This window comes from Molothrus aeneus, chromosome 3 (genome assembly GCF_037042795.1).
Source record: "Molothrus aeneus isolate 106 chromosome 3, BPBGC_Maene_1.0, whole genome shotgun sequence".
Classification (NCBI taxonomy): Eukaryota; Metazoa; Chordata; class Aves; order Passeriformes; family Icteridae; genus Molothrus; species Molothrus aeneus.
This window is the reverse complement of record NC_089648.1, coordinates 62,135,596-62,156,253: the sequence shown is the minus strand read 5'-3', so window position 1 is coordinate 62,156,253 and position 20,658 is coordinate 62,135,596. Positions and strand designations below refer to the sequence as shown.

At 34.7% G+C, this 20,658-nt stretch overlaps 1 protein-coding gene across 1 annotated transcript in view; it reads right to left on the bottom strand.

The window, feature by feature from the left end:
• Positions 1 to 328: 328 nt before the first annotated feature.
• The window catches only part of TRDN (triadin), a 194,110-nt gene continuing 173,780 nt past the window's right edge, over positions 329 to 20,658 (bottom strand). The window contains exons 36-40 of the mRNA XM_066546125.1: positions 18,052 to 18,078; positions 16,949 to 16,984; positions 16,709 to 16,753; positions 15,722 to 15,769; positions 329 to 471 (exon numbers count right to left, since the gene is read on the bottom strand). Coding sequence (XP_066402222.1) covers positions 329 to 471; positions 15,722 to 15,769; positions 16,709 to 16,753; positions 16,949 to 16,984; positions 18,052 to 18,078 — 299 coding nt within the window. The remainder of the gene's footprint in view (positions 472 to 15,721; positions 15,770 to 16,708; positions 16,754 to 16,948; positions 16,985 to 18,051; positions 18,079 to 20,658) is intronic.

The following is a 20,658-nucleotide window of genomic DNA, read 5'->3' as shown; positions in this document are numbered from 1 at the left end:
ACAGACTCACTTCAATGCTGAGCATGTAGGTAAAGAAAAACAAGAGCGAAAGAGGCATGAAAACACACGCACATGCTCACACACACAGTCACATCAATGCCTTGTTAGCATTGCAGCCTTTCCATGAGAAACTGGGCACTTTTACATTTCTATCTTTGTTAAACACCATTCATTACTGCTTGTTCTGCCGCTGCCCCATGGAAACAGTTCCAGGTACATGCGTGCAAGTGGATCGCGTTCCTGCAATGACAAGTACCACTGTAGCTACTGTGGACCTCAGCAGAAATGATAAAGTGCAAAATGTCAGTGATCACAGGACTCAGTCTCTCTACTGCCCCGGTTTCCTTGTCTTTCTCTTGGAAGTCTTTGAGTGAGTCTTTTCTTCCTTGTTTGAAGGGGAATTAATAGGAAATTGCAGCCCAAATCCATTAGGTCCATTTAGGAAGACACATTGAAAGTAGCGGACAGGAGCTAGGAAAACAAGGAAGAGATTATTAATGTTTATGGTTTCCAAACTGGGGCCATGAGTCTATTCCATGTTCTTTCGAAAACATCTGCATGATTTCATTCCCAGTTATAACATCACAAATCTCTAGTGTGATCACAAGCCAGGTTTCACATATCAACAAGATTTTAGCTAAAAAGCTCAATGAGAGATCTTGTAGCACAAGATGAGAAATCACGGACAATTTCACGTTTAAATACATAATTTTTCTCAGAGTTATACTACTCCTTCTCCCAGAGTACTTGCATTTTGGGATAGCTGAATGTAAGGCTCCAAAACTCACACATATATTTTCGGGTTTTTATATTTCACAGTGACTTTCAGATACGCTGAAGAGTTCCAGAAAGACTCATATTTAATTCATATCTAACTCATCTCTATTTTATTAGACTTCAGGTGAATTATCTTTTATTGTGAATAAAGGGATCATAAATTACTGTACCTATTTTCTGACCTTTCACAGTCATGGATTTTTTCTCCCTTTTAATTTTTGAGTACAGTGTATGTAGTCATACTTTCCATCATGTTTTAAAAGCTCTCAAGAGCACATGCTTCAGCACAGATGGAATTGATATAATTTGCTTGAAAAGCTGAGTTTTGCACTGTGAGATTAACATTGACAAGATTTTAAAAGACAGTTTTTAATCAGTTAGGTGTTTGGGAAAGTGGCTGGAGGAATGTTGGCATCGGAAAAAAGTCAGTTTTCATTCAGATGATTTTCTGATGACTTTTTCTTTTCCCCGATGTTCATCCCATAAAAAAAAAAAAAAAATTAGTTGTTCTCTGTGACAATTCTAAACTGAGATGGACTCTAGGGCTCCCTGCATTATAAACTGGGGTGCAGGCTTTATTTATTGACTTCCAAGTCCCATTAAATGGTGGAAAACAGAGCAGTGTGTCAGAAATGCTGGTATATTCCACCCAGTGGTATTATCCTCAGTGGTTTTCTTGCCTGACTCATGCAAAGGTTTTTTGTCTGAAAACCCACTTTAAAATAAAATTGGAAATTAGATCATTCTGGATCTAATGACTTACTTTTTTTTTACTAAGTCTTAGAATGTATTTTCCCCCCCAAATTCTCAGTGTTTCTGTTTCTCTGTGAGATGGATCTCAGCTTTTTTTAGAAAACAGAGATAAAGCAACTCCCCTGATTAGAGTTCACAGCCCAAATGTGTCAGACCAAGATTCTCCTGTGAGGCTTGACAAGCCATGGACTGGGTGAATGTGCTAAGTCCTCCACCACTGACCCTTCTATGTACATGCTTGGGCAGAACTAGAAAGCTTCTGAGACATAATTTCAACAAATAGACTTACTCCATTCTTGAGCTAAGGTAACTTATATGAGTAAAATTAACTAAAAACAATGTATTGCCACAAAACCCACTATGATTAAAATCTGTATTGTCCTACCAAAATACTTAGTCAGAGATTTTTCAATCAGATCTTTTAAAAAAATCCCACTAACACAAAATCCCCTAAAATTTAATCACAGTGGATGCAAGATTGACAAAGAGAAATTCCTTAAAGGAAGAAAAATGCCAATTACAAATTCCCCTTTTACTGTTAAAAGGAAACTATTTCTGTGTATTTCTTTTATGGATACAAAAATTAAAATTAAAAAAAGTCAATTACAATCTTCTTCATGAAGAAAGCAAGTAGGGCACCATGCACTTTCTAGCCCCAATAAATACAAATAAATATTTTACTTGTAGGTAAAAAAAATTTACTACCCCCCTTGTGTTTTACATGCTATCAGAATGCAAAAATGCACCTCTTTTTCCTTCACCTGTATTCACAAACTTCTGTAAAAAAGCAACATACAAAACTACATACTTGCAAGTATTTTAAGGATGGTTAGGTTATTTGTGTATTGCAATTATAGCATGCCTGACAGCACAGTGTTTTCCAGAAGTGTTACTTGATAATTATTCTAAAACCACTAGTAGAACTAGCTGCTGCAATCTTTCATTTGAAATCCTCATGTATGATCTCTTGTTAAAAGCCACTAAATTCATGAAGGGGAAAGGAAAGGGCAAACTTTAAGATTTTTGCAACTCAGCCAGCAGCAACAAAATAGTAATATGGCCCACAATTCTAAACTGGAAAAAAAAAAGATATAGAAATTAACTAGGAATCATGTTTATTTGGAATGTGTAATGCTAAATATCACTGTATAATTTTTTATTTGGAATGTTAATACTTTGTTGCATTATTTCTATCTGCAGTGTTTGTGAAGTGATACCAGAGTTTTTTTGGCTGGTATGTACTCATGTTGATTTCAATATGGTGAAGTGATATTCAAATGTTTATATAGCCTATTACTTACCATCTATCTTTAGAAAACATCAGAAAAATGTTGCATAAAGAGGAACCTCAGGAGAAATAGGGATAGTAGTAATGAATTGTGTTAAATTTTCCCGTTATTTTCATAAGACTAACATAATTTGTTTCCAATTTGTGAAACTTTCAGTGCTGAAATTGGCTGCAGGCTATATATATGTATATATATATTTTTTTTTTCTTTTTTCCTGCATAGATCACCAAATACCTTCAAAAGGTATATATAAATAAAACAAAATCAAAACTCCCCAAAACCCTCAATGAACAACAGGGTGTTTTGTTTATTTCTCTGCCTGAAGAGTAAAAGCAAGATGGGATAAAGAGTGCAAATGGGACAGGAATAAGAACAAGGAACTAGAAAAGGCAGGATACGTAAAACAGGTTTTAAGGTAAGGAGGAAAAAACAATCATGCTTCTTCCAGGATGTGCTGGTTTTGGCTGGAGTAGGTTTTGTTTCCTCTGTAGTAGGTAATATAGGACAATGTTTTGGATTCCATCTGGAACAGTGTTGATAATTGAGGAATGGTTTAGTTCCTGCTGAGCAGGACTAACTCAATTGAGGCCTTTCTGCCTTTCACCCCACCCCACCAGTGTGTGGGCAGTGTGTGCACAGGGGGAGGGAGGGGACACAGCCGGGACAGCTGACCCCAAGTGACCACAGGGAAATTCCATATCATATGGCATCGTGCTCAGCAGATACAGCTGGGGGAGAAAAGACGGGGAGGACATTTGGAGTGATGGCATTTGTTTTTCCAGGCAATGGTCATCCATGATGGAGCTCTATTTTCCTGCAAGTGGTTGAATGGAAAGGAGCTTCTCTATGGATAGGAGTGAATGAATTCCTTGCTTTGCTTTGCTTGAGCATGTGGCTTTTTGTGTTATCTATTAAATTATCTTTATCTCAACCCAAGAGCTTTGGAAAAAACTTTTGTGGGTTTTTTTTTCAACAATCTACAAATATAAAAAAAAAAGTTTGTATTAATAATTTTTAATTGGATTTCCTTGGAATTAATCCAAAATATTTCATTCTGAAAAATCCCCATTTTCTTCAAATGTTCTTTTGAGGATTGGACAAACTGAAGGCACAATGCTTAATGAGTTTATCCTAATACTAAGGCAATGTTTACACATGATTTAAAACTTAAACAGATTCACTTGGTAAAAGATTGAACTATTTTGATATGTTGTAGAGTATGTGTGATCTAGTGGCTACACTTATAAGAGTACAAGATTTGATAAGCAAGGTATTATGCTTCCAAATGTAGGTAGAGAAAGATGTAATTTTCAGGTTTTGGAAACAGTCAAACTATCAAAAAAGTCTTTTTCCTATACTATCTTTGTAGATTGTGTCTTATTAATTCTCCCAGTGCAAAACTACTCACTTATAAAAGCAAATTTCATCATCATTCCTCGATGGAATGGATCTTTTATATTTTAGCTAATTAACAATCAGAGCTTTGAAATAGACATACTGTAGGTTTCCATATTTTCTGGTAAGTATCTCATATTTCTTTTTTTTTTTCTTATGGCTGATGAACCTCAACATTTTTTAAAACTGAATTGTCTGTCTCTATTATATTCAAACTTTTTTAGGTAAAATAAAGTCAGCTGTCCATATAGTAAATCTATACAGGATGAAACAGTTTCAGTATTACACTTTTTATTATGGCTTCTTTACAATTTCTGTTTCATGTTACGCTTCTTAGGCTGCTTTATGTAGCAAACCTCAGCTGCAAAACATGCAGATAAGATATTCATTCAGAAAATAACAACATTTTTGCTACTGTGTCTGCAACCATGTTATGATACAAACCATAGTCAAGAGAACAATTTGAATTTTGGCATGCAAATAAGAATACAAATACTTTCCACACTGCTTTTGCAATTCCCACATTCAATATGAATGCAGAATGTGTCTTTAAAACTGAAGAGGGTTCTCACTTTGAATGTATTGTCTCATATCTTCAGAGCAAATGTTACCAAAAACAAAAAAGGAGGAACAGTAGGAGAAAAATGTGGTTTATCAGTAGACATATTAAATAGACATTGTTGTCAGCTTAAGCACAAAGAAAAAGAAAAAAGCCTTATATTTGGGCTATACTTTAGTTTAGGATGTAGTTTATGAGAATTAATATAATTACTTAAATTCCCCTTGTGAGTGCTACTGAGTAAACAAAAAAGTCAATGCTGGAAAAGTGTCATAACACTTTTTTAGGACATTAGAACTGGTGCTCTTATATGAGGACATCTGGTGCCCAAGATGAATTAATTTCCAAATGGCTGGGGGAAGGGATATTAAGGAAATTTCTCAAAAAAAAAAAAAAAAAAAGAAAAGAGTATAACTTTAAGTCATTTTTGCCAGGATGGAAATCAGTTAGAGAGAGAACAGCCAAGATGAGTTCCAGAAAGAGAAGAAACAATCAGAACCCCCTGATTCAAAGATTGTGTGAAGTTGTTAGGGCTTATATAGTGGAAATGTTAAGTACCTACCACAGTTGCCCAATAAAGTATAAAAATGGAGCTTATTTCTGCTCTTGATCTCTAAGTGATATGCATGTCACACAGAGGGCTCTTGCAATATTCCAATGTGAGGAGTATTGCAAGAGCACTCTCCTGGAGTTTTCAATTCTTTAGCAGAAAGGAGGAACGCATCCTATAATAAAATTTTATAATCCTAAAGAGTATAAAGGTGCTCCTGTTTATGTATTACAATGATTAAAGTCTCCTTTCTATAAGGAGATAGCTGTTTGTAATGCAAGTCACCAAATTAAATATTCATTGAAAAGAAAACTCTTTTAGGCAATAGCAGTTTGGTTATTAAGGAAAAATTACAGAGAATGTGTGACAATTATTTTCTAGTTTGAATCCAATTTCTTCACTCAGAGGCTGTCCTAATAGAAATAAACAATGCAAAACCACAAAAATTCAGACAATCATAGTATTAGAAACTACTATTCAGTAAGCAATTACAAACAAAAGAAAAACTTTAACAACTAAACTTATTTACTTCTCAGGAATGCACATGAAGTGCAAACAAATTTCAGCCATCAAAACTGAACCACACAACAGCAAAAGATTTTGTTCCAATGATTTGGTAACCAAAGATTTTTTCACTTACTAAAGGGTCAGGAAGAGAAGCAAGTGGTTCCCCCTTTCTCCCCTTCTTTTCCTGCCAATTTCAGCCCTGTTATGTAATATTTTGGTATCATTACAGTATGACAAAGTGACCAGACAAAGCACAGGGCAGATGGGGAAGGTAAATCATGTGGAATCTTTTATAAATATCACAATTTTTTGCCTTCACACTTGCTAAAAAGAAGAATGTAAATCTCTTTGCTTAGTGGGCCTGTGAAACTTTTAATTACGTCTTAGTTCAATCACATTTAATTGCATTTTATTTCTTCAATAGAAAAGTTGAATGCTGATGGCCTCTGAGGAGACCAAATACTGTTTTCTTAGGTTCACAACAAACATGGCCCATAGATACCTGCATTTCAAACCAACATATTTGGGTCAAAAATTATATTATTTATTTTTCAATAAATTCTTTTCAACTCCTTTCTTATTGATCATGCTATACAGTCATACTACTGTCATTCTCAGAAATTACAATGCTTAATGGGAAGAAGGATGGGAAAAAGAAGGGGAGAGAACATTTATATGTCCATTACAAATAAACAAGAAATATGACTACCACTTTAAGTCAATTCTATATATCTAAAAACATCCTCTACAAATGACATTTTTCTAGCATTGTATAGAAAATATATAGACAGGAAAAATAAAACAATTATACCATGAGGACACTTATTTTGCATCTAATTTTGTGCCTGAATAACAAAAGAAAATGAAGAATATTTGGAAAGTAGCTCCCAAAGCTCCTTTCAAAGTGTCTGTGATGCAATACAATTAATTGCATATCTTTGCAAAGACTGTCCAAGTTTTCATACCTGTTTTATCAAGGGGTTTGTCAGATAATAAGTTATTTAATGAAAAAGGGCTAAAGATGTTTGAGGAGCAGAATTAAATACTAGCAATAACATTGTTATTATAGCCATGAGAATTCAGATTCTCCTTAACAGCTCTTCTTCAGGCATTTGAGGAACTTTTCCAGCAAGGTCTGGAGAAGGTAAAATAGATTTATTCTATAAGAGTTAATATGCCTTTTCTCACAAAAAATGCTCAAAAGTGAGAAAAAGAAGATTGCTCCATAATGTGGAGTGTCTGTGGTCCCAGTTTGCCCCTAATTTTTGCTGAAAACACAAAAGAAATCAGCCTTTATCTGTGTTTCAATGTGGAAAAAAAATAGTATCAGTACAAAGTCAGTAGTACATGTCTCTAATAACACTATCTTAGTATAAAATATGATGAAAATATATCTAATCAATTGCACTAGAAGGGCACTCTCATTATAGTTAATGTCATTAGAGGGGAAAATATCACCACATATATAAAAATATATATAAGATTAAGGGAACAGAACTGGTTAAGAACAGTTATGATCTGTCATTTGTCAAAGTCAGTGCTCTTTTTGAAACATAGCAACAAAGCTCAATGAATGTGATCTTTATTCTAAGAAAACCAATTTTGCAATAGGAGGTGAAATTTATTATTTCTGTCTTTTAGCTTGAGTGTGATAGATTACATCTAACAACCATTTAAGGAAAAAAATTTTGTTAACTGGCTCTTGCCTTGTCTAGCAAGAAGGCTAAATGGATAAATAAGCTGTATATTTACGGAATATTGTTACATTCCATGTTACGGTCACTGCACACAAACCACGTAATTCTCCCGTGAATGTGTGAACATCCCCAAAGTGACATTCCCCCACGAGTCATTAAAAAAAATTCTTTTTGTTAGACAGTAAAACCATGCAAGATGTAACAGTGCAACACATATGTGGCAATGCAGACATTTCCAACAAAGCATAGCAATAATCAGAGCACACAGGTTTTACAACTTTGCTAGCATTGAGTTTTCTAAGGAGTCCAGTACTGGCATGATTTGTTGTATTACTGAAACATAGGAGCAAATGGATGAATAATTAAAAAATTGTATATAAGAAGGACCAGAAGTTATCAAACTTTTTCACAGTGCAACAGTAATAGTAATAGTACAGTGGTTTTGGTGGGCAGCAAAATCAAACTGGATTCTCTTGCTATTGCTCAATAAACACTGACAGTGTCATGGTAGGACACATTGTGTACTGGACATGAAATTTAGGCATGTTGAAATGACATTGACTCTGTCAACTTTCAACTAATGTAATTTCAACATATCACAAGAAAATAATTGTTTTTAAATAAATTTAATTCAAATTTAAAAATTAGTTTAAATTTTATATACAAACACATTTATGTGCATAAAAAAGGATGAAACCAAAGAAGAAGGAATAAACAGTTAGGGATCTTTTTATGTTAATAAGAATGGATACCAAGTAACTGGATGTTAACACCATATATTTATTTCACTGTAAAGGCATGGAGTAGAGAAAGAAGGTAAGAGAAAGGAGAGGAGGGAAACAGTGTATGATAAGGAAGTTAAGCAGATAATGAAAGGGAAGTTGGTGTTTGAATGATCCAAGTGATTTCTTCATTTCAGTTATCATTCTAACTGAAATCTTTATTAAATAAAGGTTTGAGAGATTTTTGGATTTTGTGTAGCATTATGTTCACACACTTCCTCAATAACAACTGCTCTGCTGGGAACAGCAGGACTTCTTTTATGACAATAAAAACTCAATAAAGAGACAGTGTTGAACTGTATGATAAATTTGAACTGCTGGCAAACCCTGGCAGAACCAAATTCACCATGCTTGACAACAGGCACTGGAGGCACTACATTCTGGATTTAGCACTAGCCATGTGACATAAAGCTGGGATGCAATTCAGATTCTGAAGGGATGAGTAACTCTTCAGATGAGAAGTTCCTCTCTGATTTACCATGGAGAAAATATGCTCTTTTCTAAGTGCTTAAGATTAGAAAAGATCAGATCTGTGCCTGTGTGCTACTTACAATGAAAAATGGAGCTAAATTAGAATATCTTCATCGTGAATTTGCACAGTTCTGGGAATAAGGAAAGACAGGAAGAAACTGTAGGAACTCAATAAGCTGTCTTCTTAAAATATTTCGAAACATCTGCTGCTACTTATTTAAAAATTGTATCACATAATTAGGATTTTTCCACAGGATTTCACTATACTGATGATAGTCTGGAAACATGAACTCACTCCAATATCCAGAAGCCTGGTTTCAGCTGATAATTTTTTAAAAACAAAACCTATGCTGATGAAAAAATATGACAGCAATTACTTTCCTAAAGCTGAAGAGGGATTTGAAGAAATGGCCATTTATCTGAAACAAAGATAAATAATCTCTGACTTGGAAAACTGCTGAACAATCAAATTTTTTATATAGCTTTACTTCCACAAAGTATGTCATGGGAATACATAATGTGTACTTTTTTTCACTTCTCTTGCAATGTGATTTAAGAAGATATGCCAGTCAAACTAAAGGGCAAAATGAACACAACAATGTTCACTAAGATACTAAACAATTATATTTTGTTTGTGGCAAAATTGTTCAGAGACTTATATGGATATATTTTTGCTTCATTTGTCTTGAAATAAATTTCACATATATTTACAAGTGTCTGGAGCCTTTTAGTTTAATTTTAAAAAAATGTTTTGACCCAGTTAAAGGAAAAGGAATTAACTCATTGCTAAACAGGCATAAATAACATTACTAATTGGGTTCATTTTTCAAATCTAAGCAAAACAGCTTCTCTCTACTGGACCTAAACCGGTGTGCTAAATAATAAATTTTTTCATAGTCGTTCTTTTCCCATAGGCTTGTATGTTTAGTTTCACCAGTCTGTCCCACATTTATAGAAAACACAGGTATTTCTTTAATAATTTGCTAGATAAATAAATTTTGGAATTAACATAAGAAGGAATCAGTTAATGAGTTAATTGCAAAAAACCACAGCTTCTGATTACTTTGTGCATTTAAAAATTTTGCTTATCCTCCAATTATTTTTTTTTCCCAAATGTCCTTTATTTACGGGGTGGCTCTCTGTGAGTTTTCCCTTGGTGTATTCTCTGGTAGAACTTTTTTCATAATCTTTTAATATAGAAAACCACTCCTAGCTCATGGGGCACATTAACAAGTGTAATGGGAGAGGTCTAATAATGCTTGTGGACCAAGACTTAGGGTGGACTTCAGCCACTTTGAGCAAGATTTAGGTTGAGTACCAGTGCCCACAATTGAAGTCATGTTCACCAAGCAGATCCTCAAAGACACCAGGAAATATCTCTCCATTGTAAACTGCAGAGCTCTCCAAATATTAAACTTAGTGCTGTGCATATGCATGAGCCACATGAGCCATCTCTATACATTACTAGGTGTGCCTGGGAGCACCAAATTTAATGTGCAACTATTTCACCGGATAACTGTTTTGAAGTATTTTACATAAAGAGGTTTCTGAAAGAGAAACAGGCCTATCAAATAGATGTCTTGTATATTAACCTCAGGTGCCAATGACTCTTGTATTGATGGATTTGGAATTGTGCAAAATTGAGAGGAACAAGCAGCTTGCACTCCGCCTACATTATTTTGTAACTCGGAAACCCTAGTGCCCTCCTGGAGAATAGAAGTTGTAAAACTGAGGTTTTCCAGTTGAAGAGGGCTGTGAAAGAGTATCATCTTAACCCCTTAGAGACTGCACAATGACTACAAAGGTATAGAGAAACTATCATCGTCTCTATCATTTTAAAAGCAAAGTACCTACAGCTGCATTTTGTCAGGGGCCTGATGAAGGGACTTGGTCATACTCAAAACATGTCTGGCAGATAGGAATTGAGATTCAATCTCAGTAATTCCCAATTCTACAAATCAAGACAATAAATAAATTCTAGATAAGGTAATTAAATTACAAAATATAGCCAAAAGTAAAAAAGATTAATTCAGAGCAAGGGATGGATGTTGAAGAAGCTCCTGTGGGAAAAACAACATGAACCCAAAGTACTTGTAGATTATCACTGTAAAACTGTTTTGTTTTGAAAGCTAAAACTTAAACCTTTGGTCATTTAAGTAGATTCTCTGGAATTAATAATTTAATTTATAATCTACTATGCTGAGAGGTTATTTATAAACTCATTGTTAACATAAAACCTGATATTTAGTTCTCCTTTTGGTATGTCTTTACAGATTTTGAGTTTCAAAACTTATTGCAATCTATTAGAAATTTTCCAGTGACATTTAGTCAGTTTCAGGACAGATCTTAAAGTTTTCATTTAGAAAATATGGCTGAAATTTCCCCCTTGGATGTCTTTTCTGCATAGAAAAAAATAAGCAAGATTAATTCAAGGTAAATTAAAAAGAGATTAATTAGTGCATATAAAATGTTGTGTAGATGCTCATTCAGAATTAAAACAGCCTCAGTGAAAATTCCACAGTAGGTTAAACTAAATTAAATCAAGGTCACCTTAGTTCTTAATAAATGATCACTCCAGCATTTAGCATGGTTTAACTGTGTATTTAAACATATGCATCTTCTCAATGGTCAGTATTCCTCCACGTCTTCATTTAGACAAGTGTGATAAGATTTAGTCTCCAAGTATTTGCTTAAAAGCCAACTTCAGGAAAATGGAATGACTAATAGCAAGTTGCTGGAAGGCCTACATGTACAGGCTTGGTCCTCACAATTCTGACCAACATAAAATTCCTGTATATCCACAGAATGGAGGATGTTCTACATGGACTCTCCTACAAGCAGCCTTAGTGCACAGTTCATCCTGCTCTATTGCTGAATTCTTGTACTAGACTGTGATGAAAATCTTAATGAGAATAACCTACAGAGACACAGGTCTTGTAAATAAATTAGAACTGATCTTTTACAAGAAATTCGGAAACTTAGAGTGTCAGTTCCTTCTAATGACATTCTAGCAAACAGCAAACTTTCTTATATCCAGAAAACAACAACATAAATATTAGTGATTTATTGCTGAATTCTGGTGATAAAATTCTAGTCAGTACAAGTTCATGCTGCTGAATTTCTGGAAGAAACTCCTGAGAGTATATCAGAACCATCATACATCTGAGACACAGAGACTGGGTGGCAAGGAGAGCAGAGAATATAGTTTCTGCAGTTATAGTTTCTGCAGAACTATAGTTCTGCAGAATATAGTTTCTGCACTGCAAAGTTCTTACTTTCTCTTTTGACCATTACACAATGTTTTTAAAGTCGTTCAATGCTTCTGTATTATAGAATATTACCAATGTTTGTGCTTAATGAATTTGACAAAACTTGCTACTTCAGAATGATGAAAAAGATCATGTTTTACTCCAAAGTCTTCAAAAGCTCCAGAACCAAGGGAAAAAATGAAGCCATCTTACTCTCTTTCAAAATAATTATATATGGGAAAAATCTCACACATTGCACAGCTGTCAAGTTTACATTCTCTCAGCACTGAGGAAACCTCCTTCACAGGCTCCCAAATGGCTGTCATATCAAACCTCACACCAAATAAAACTTTCTGCTTTTGCAGACTTGGAAGTCATCTTAACTTTGGAAAATATATTACTGCACAGAAAGTGCAAAGGACTGAAACAACCTCAGTAATAAACCAATTCCCACATGGTTTTATGACATATAATGAATTCACCCCCTGCAGTTGCTGAGGTTTTCGTGTGGTGATTAATATGTAGCATTGAATATAAATTGATAGTATGATGAAATTATTGCTCTTTATTCTAGAACATATTTGAGAATAGGTATTGTATTTGAGAATCTCTATCACTGCAGAAATACATGAAAAATCTAGGTGAGGTGCTTTTCCTTCTGTCTTTCCTTCTTGCATAGTATGTTCATATAAACAGTGCTCCAACTCTGCTTAATGTTGATTTCAGTTTTCACAGAAGTACAAGTTCTTTAGCTAAACATTAAGTATAACAGTTCCCACATTAAGTAAAGTTTCAAACCTCTAATAATATATGAGGGTAGATGCACAAATTATCTAAGTCTATTTATGACACATCTACAAGGAAGTTATCATGACTGGTTTGGTTTCACTTGACCTTGAGAGTAATCCACACTCTATTCTAATTAAAATAAAAACCAAACCAAACATATGGGAATAGTATCAGTTTAATGAATTCTCACTTTTCATGCTCTTGCAACACAGCCTCTCTTTATTTCTGCCACATTTGCACATCTGTGGGCAGTAAAAACGTCAACCCCTTCAACTCACTGTATTATAAATGCAATATACATTAGTTCCAGAGTTTTCATTTAAGAGGGCAGTTGGAAGGTAATTAGGATAAATATAATGAACTTTTGATCCATTTAGATTTTCTTTCTCTGATGTTAGCCTTGAAAAAAAATTCAACATGTAGAAGTGTACAGCTGTTCATATAAAGATTATGGTAGATAATCCTCACAAGAGAGTTGAATTTTTACTCTCCTTAAATTTCATTCCAAGAGTCAAAAAACTGCTTGTGTGTGCTTCCAAATACATTTGTTATAAGATAGAAATAAAAATGAAGTTCCAAGAATTCTCTTTTTTTTTTGCTGTTGGTAAATTTCAGCCTCAGTACAGGTGTCAACTATGACATTTAGGGGAGGAAAAAGAAGAGGAAAGCATTCTAATTAATTGCTTGCAGATCTACAGGAGAGTGAAATTTAGCGTCTACTGCACGTTGCACCATTATTTATGAAAGGTACAGTAATGCTTAAAATTCTGTTCAAATGTGGCTCATTCTAAAATTGCAGCTATATACAGCTTTTAAAATTGCTTAATCTTTATCTGATTGCTTTTTAATATCAGGGAAAGGTTGAAGAGTTCTGATCAAAATCTAAGAACTGGGAATCTCTTCAGCTTTTGAAGGCTGACTGAAGATTTACTATTTAAAGTTTTAGATTAGCTCAGAAGTGTAAATCCTTTTCTACTTTCATTTATCAGAAAAATAAACTTATTCAGTGTATTCAGTGAACTGGGGAAAAAGCACTGTCTCAATCTGCAAACAGAACAGGTGAAAGTCATAAAGTTCTAATTCAAGTATACATGACCTAGGACTTGGTCTAAACTTTTAAATTCTCAATTTGAGCAAATAGATAAAACCAACATCCAAAAGAGTAACTTTGATGTTCTTCTGGAAACCTTTCATCCATGGTCTGAAAACTAAGCATTCTTTTTGGTGGAAAATGAATATTTTAAGAACACTTACATAGTAAGTTCTGTTTGCAAAGCCAGTTATGAAGAACTGATTTTGCACAGAGCTGCTCATGATCTGAGAAACATCCAGCTGAGAAAAATTGCCCAGTGATAACATACAACTGAATTAAACAATCATCATAAGTAATGTAGATGAAAGTCACAGAAACACAGTTTTTGAGTGATGGAAACTTTGTAGGAGGGTGGTGGGCAAGAGAAAGTCCAGTGAGAGAAAATTTGTAGTACATTTTTGTTTTACACTAAATTTGAGATTTTGATGCATAGGAGAATTCTTTTCTCTCCTGGCAAAATCTTTGGTTTAATGTACTGGTTAGATATTATGATGAACATTTCCTGATCCATAAAAAATTCTGTGCTATTAAATAGCAATAAAATTTTGACAACATGGATTCTACCTTCTGTATCTGTCAGTTGATAACATAATAATCAAGAGGAATAAAAGTGTATATCTTATCTATGTCTATATCTTATCTATGTCTATATCTATATCTTATCTAGTCTATATCGATATCTATGGACTCCTTATCTCTGTGTTCCTGATTAAAGAAAATGAGATGAAAAAAAATGAAGCTGTATAAAACAAAGTGAGCCATGTGTGCAAATACTTTTGTATAATATACATGGTAACCAATCCAAGTTTTATTTAGCACTTAATTTTTACTCTCTTGAAAACAGATTGTTCTGCACTTGTTTTATACTTAGGTATCTTTTATATTTTTCTATGATTTAAACTTTCTACATATGGATAAATAATTATTTCTAAATAAATATATACATATAACTGCACATATGTTACACATCTTATATCATGATTGTAGGACTCTAAATCATTCTACTTACAGTAAAGAAGTCAAAAAAGCATATACAACAAAATAATCTGGAAAATTAGAAGTGAAATACTTTCCTCAGTAGGTTAAGACAACAAAGTTGCATTAGGAGGAACCATATTCATATGTAGCTCATATTTTCTGTGTAAACTAGTTAGATGTCAGGTGAGATTAAAGACTTTGATCCTTGTCTGTCATGAATTAATGCAGTTCCACTGAAGTCATAGCTATTAATTTAATTTATACTAGTCAAGAATCTGGAATATATATTTCCTTTTGCTGTAAACTAATAAAAAAATTATTACACAATGGAGGGAGATTTTCTCCTGAGATGCTGATCTTTATTCACCATTTTTGCTGGAGTGGAGTGGGGGCAGAATGTGATGGGAGACAATATTTATTAATGTGGGAGAAAACAAATTGAACATGTTTCTCCCTATGTGACTTTGTTACAGAAAAGATTTTCTATGAGGAGAAAACATTAGTTTTTAACGCTGCACTGCCATATTAATTACAGACCTCTTGTTTTATAAGGTAATCAGATGAATATATGTTTAAAAATTTAGAAAGGTGGTAAAACAATACCATTCCAGCAATTCATTCTTCACAGGAACAAGATTTATGGATTTGATTTGCCTGATTTGCCTGGCTTGTCTCACATTTTGCTCCATAGACTTGAATTAGAAATGTGAAAATATTGCGTGATCTCCCTTAAAAAAAAAAACAAAAAACAACTACCCAAAACAAACCAAACAAAAACAAACAACAAACCAACACTTTCCTGAATCCTTTACAATAAAGAAAAAATCATGTACCTGATGTCAGGTTTTGATGTCGTGGGTCTTCTTTTACTGGTGGGACACATTAAAAAAAATAGATAATATATTAATCTACAGTTTTAGCTCAAAATACTGAAATAAATTTCAATAAGAAATATGTTTGTTTCTTGGAATCATCTCTCAGATAAGAATTTCTATAAACCAGATTTTTTTAAAGCCTGACTCTCCTAGTAAATAATTTAAACAGATACATTTTCTGTCCAGTAAAACCATATAAGTAAACTGCTTCTAGGCAGTAGTTTAGTGAACTGGCACCAGTGCTATTGCTATCCTTTGAGGTTTGAGATTTCAATGTGCAAATTTTTTATGCAAGTCATTGCATTTAACCAATGTAGAGAGGATATTTATGCCTTCAATCACTTACCTAATAAGATACTGTAATTTATTGCTATTAATTATCTTTAGAGGAATAACAGAAAGCGTTTCTCTATTTGCATATTACTGTGAGGAAACAATCAAGGCAGTGCTGCGACCAAGAGGTTAGCCAGAACATGGGTGACCATGAAGTCTGTCTTGTGTATACAAAAGGGCTTCTTGTGTAGCTATTTTGTATCACCAGAGTTATTTTATGGAATGGATGGTGACCTAAGGCCCCAGACAAGCTATGGAGATGAACTTTGCACTACCACTTTAGGGAGCACAGGAGCAGACTGGGTGGGTCCTGCTGATCCTGGGCTGCGGCGCTGGGGGCTGCACTGGTCCCTGCTGTGCCAGCCAGGGAGGTCACAGGCAGGGCAGCGCTGCAGCCAGACTGGATGCGCTGATCTAATCCTTGATATTCATACGCAAAGGAGGCACCAGACATTCAATTACTGGGGATTTATGCACAATTTCATCATTTTGGTTTACTTGCATGTATGTAGAAAGACTAAAAAAGCTCCTCTTTCTAATCCCATAAAATCCCCCAAACCTGAATGTTTGCATTTTTATTGCTGTTTGCAGAGATTTTCATCCCTTTATTACCTTTAGTTTTTTCATCTTTCAGCTGTTTCTTCGCAGTTGTTTTTTCTACAAAGGAAAAGTAGTGCAGTAAAATTTGGTAAACTGACAGTTGAATAGATTTTACCTAGAGTTTTCAACTAAAATTCTTTGAGAATTAACGCAGATATTTTAGGGGTTGCCTCAAACATGCAAATTTGCAATCTCATACTATTTTTATTGTGATCTTCAACATATATATGAACACATAGAATAAATTCCTACCTTCTTTTTCCTTAATTGTCTTTGGTTTTTTTGTGGCTAGAAAGATTTGAAAAGAAATAACATTAAGTGACAGGCATAAGAAATACAGGGCTCTTACAGTAAGTACATTGTGCAAAGATTGTCTCACTGGTAATTTCCCTGGAAGAATTACTGTGGTAAATGTGTCTCATGGCATGTTTACAGTGTCTGTAATATTGCAACAGTGCCTGCTACTCTTAGTGGCACTAGCAGTTCTGGGCTTTGTGTAGAGTGGTTAGAAATTTTTTGAATATTGCTGGTTGCAGAGTAGTTTAGAAAATCCTGCTAAAGACTTTAGCACTTGAATTCTGAAATTCCCTAACTACTGCCAGATTTACCTATTTGTTTGTTGCCAAAATATACTAGGGAAGGACTCTGCCTATTTCTTGCCTCTTACTCTCTTTCCCAGAGTGATCTCAAACATCTGAAAGAAACAAACAAAAATCTCCAGGATACAGAGCTAGATGGACCTTTATACCTGCCATATGTGATAATTCAAAAGTTCTGCAGCAATAGATTGTGATTTATTTAATTGGCGGTGTTTTTCCTAGTCTACATTCACTTAGAGCATGTGCTGTTTCCTTTTCTGCATCCTTTTTCCCCAGCTGCAAAAGCATTTGGTCTGTGACTCCATTCAACCAATCAAGGCAGATTGAAATTAAGCAAAGTATATCACTTCAGGCACCTGAGCCCTTTTCAGTATTGCCTGTTGACTACAGCACAAAAATAGCTGGCTGCCTTCAAATGGTTCATTTGCACTTTGCATCATCCAACCAATAGCAATAATGCTTTCTTCAGCGTCCTCTGGCATGTGTGTCACTTCATTCACACCAGCTCTTGCAGTGAGGAACACCTGTGTGTAGCTCACCAGAACATGCTGCAGAAGGTGAGCAGTGAAAATCACATAATCAGATGGAAAGAAGAGCCTATGGCAGAGACCTCTGTAGCTGCAGTGCTCCAGAGTCACTTCACCTATGCTGCTCTACGTTATCGCTGTTCCTTGCTCATGAGCAACGTGCATTAATCAACACTGGTATGTTCATTAGCTCTTTCCATGAGGCATACTAGAAAAATGCAATATTTACCTGATGTTGGGATTTCAGCTGTTGGCTCTCCAGGAAAATAACCAGCAATGAAGAGAAAGGGGACAGGGAAGAGAAGGAAAAGAACAAGAATTTCAGTACCATGTTTTTTCAGGGCAAGCAACCATTTAAATAGATGATCTCTTTCATCTGCAACTTTTCTTCAGGGTATTAATTTACAAACAAATGTGTCTTGACAATGGGTATTTATGTAAAATTTCACACTGAAAGCTAACAGTCTCACTCCTTGAAGTACTATAATCCAGCATACAATGATTCCTGCAAATGCAAACACTGTGCCAACCAAAGCTTTCCAGCAAGCAAATATTTAAAGAGACTCATTTTTAAGTGTGCCTTTAAGGTTATAGCTGACTATGCTATTTTCCAAAAAATGTATTCAGCTTAAGCGTTACCTCTCTTTTCCTATCATCCTCACTTCCCCCATCCAAAGACTGACACTGACCTTGAATAGCTGGCATTGACCCCCAAGTGTTTGACTAGCAGTTTGACTTGCCTTTTAAGAATAAAATCTCTTGAGAGATTTTGACTAAATCTTTCCACACCACCTAGCACAAGAGAAGCATATATTCCTGTGCTATTTTAATACCCAAAATAATTGATGAAAACTGGTCAATCCAACAGATAGAAATTCTCTGATGTAAATCATCATCAGTCATTTTAAATCAAAGAAATTAATTACATTGTCATTTGAATCCAATAATTTTTAACCCATCACTGCTTCATTAGTCCCATTTTTATGTAAGAATACAATTTGAAAGAAAAAGAAAAGCCTCTTTTCTTAGAACTTAAGAGCAGGACAAAAAAGGAATAAGATCACAAAGCATTTAAGGGTATTCCTTTGACTGAGCTTTCTCTGTACTTTCTTCCTGCTGAGTTTTGGCTTCAGATGAACATCAGCTCACACCAAGGTGAAAATGTTTCAGTCAATGCTTCTTCCACAGGAAGACCGAGCAATTAAGCATCATTTTCCCTAATGCATCCCAGGAAACTTTCACTCAAGTCTTGGCCCATAAGGAGACCTGTAAATGTCAGTGCTCAATGCTTAGGTACCACTGGCATTCAACAAAGGCCAGTTTTGCTGCTATTAAATGCTAACATGCTAAAGTCCTTTAATATTTACCTTTTTAGTTATGATCTTGCTCATAGCTTCTTAAAGATGACACATTACTGCATTATGACCCATGGAATAATCAATATGTTTTTTTCATTTTCAGAAGAAAAAAACTAAGATTTTTTTCTGAGGTACTGAATCTAGGAAAGGGTTTCATGCTCTCACTTAACTGAGGGAGTGTCTCTCTGAGGGATCTGGATGGGCCCAGTTATGTGCATGTACCCTAATTTAGGATTAATTGATTTCCTTAGACAGTCAGGTACAGGAAGACTGTTGACCTGAAGGGCAGTAGGTTTGACCCTCTGTTGTATGAAATGTTAGGGTCATTTCCTATTCTCAATGCATCAACAAACTTTGACTTACTCTGAGAACATTGGGACACATATTATTCCTATTATGGGGCTTTCATTTTAAACCTAAGTGGGAATATAATTTGCCAATTCTTAAGCTCTTTTTTAAATATCAGCCTACATGTCCCTCTTGACTGCAAACTACAGTTTGGCATTCCTGTGTGTGTAAGATCTGCCATCAGCTTTGTTTTCTGTTCAAGGCAATGTCTCACAATTTGTGAGTCTTTAGTCTGTCTGCAGGGAGTTAATTCTGTTTCATTACACATTCAAGTTTGATGTACGGTCAATGGCTGTCAAAGACCCTCCTGCACACTAAAACAGAAAGAGTGAAAAATAAGATGATTTACTAATTGCTTTTAAAATTGAGTGAGTGACTGTGTGGTGTATACCTGCCTGCAGGTTAGATCATGGCAGCAAGCTCCTACTCTGAAATTGTCTGTGTGATTAATTTGGGTAGTTCTCAAACTCAGCCTTGTCTTTCTGTTTATACCTGCATTCCCTAATTACCCGATTTCTTTAGTAACTTAAACCACATTTGCTTTTACAATAAGACTGAACAAGATTAAATGTGTGAATGAATTCAGCCCAGGATAAATATATTAATTTATTTTATATTCCACTGGACCTGAACTCCAAAATCAGTGGGTATTTTGTGTCTATTGCTACAACTCATACTGAATTACATGACAGCTACGTTCATGTTATGGTAAGTACACTGTACACCTGGATAAGAAATACATGAAGCAAAATGTATTAAATAAAGAAGGCAGTGATCTAACTAAGTGCTCTCCTTTAAGTGGAGAAAATCAATTTGAAATAGACAGCTCTGGTGTTTAAAATCTTAAGCTTGATCTATTCAAGGATGGTTTACACAAAAAGGGGGAATGTATAGAGAATTACTTTTGTAAATGACAAGGTCTGCTTGTTTCTGGTTTTTTCCTTCTTTTTCTTTTTTCTTTTTTTTTTTTTTTCATTTTTCTAAAGGTACTGTTAACCTTTATAATCATTTCAAGCAGCAGAATATAAGCTCAAGAATGTGGTACAAACAACCCTCTGCAAAGGTCAAGGGAAAATATCCTGGCTATTCCTTATATTCACAATATACCAGGGTAATATAGCTCTTGATAA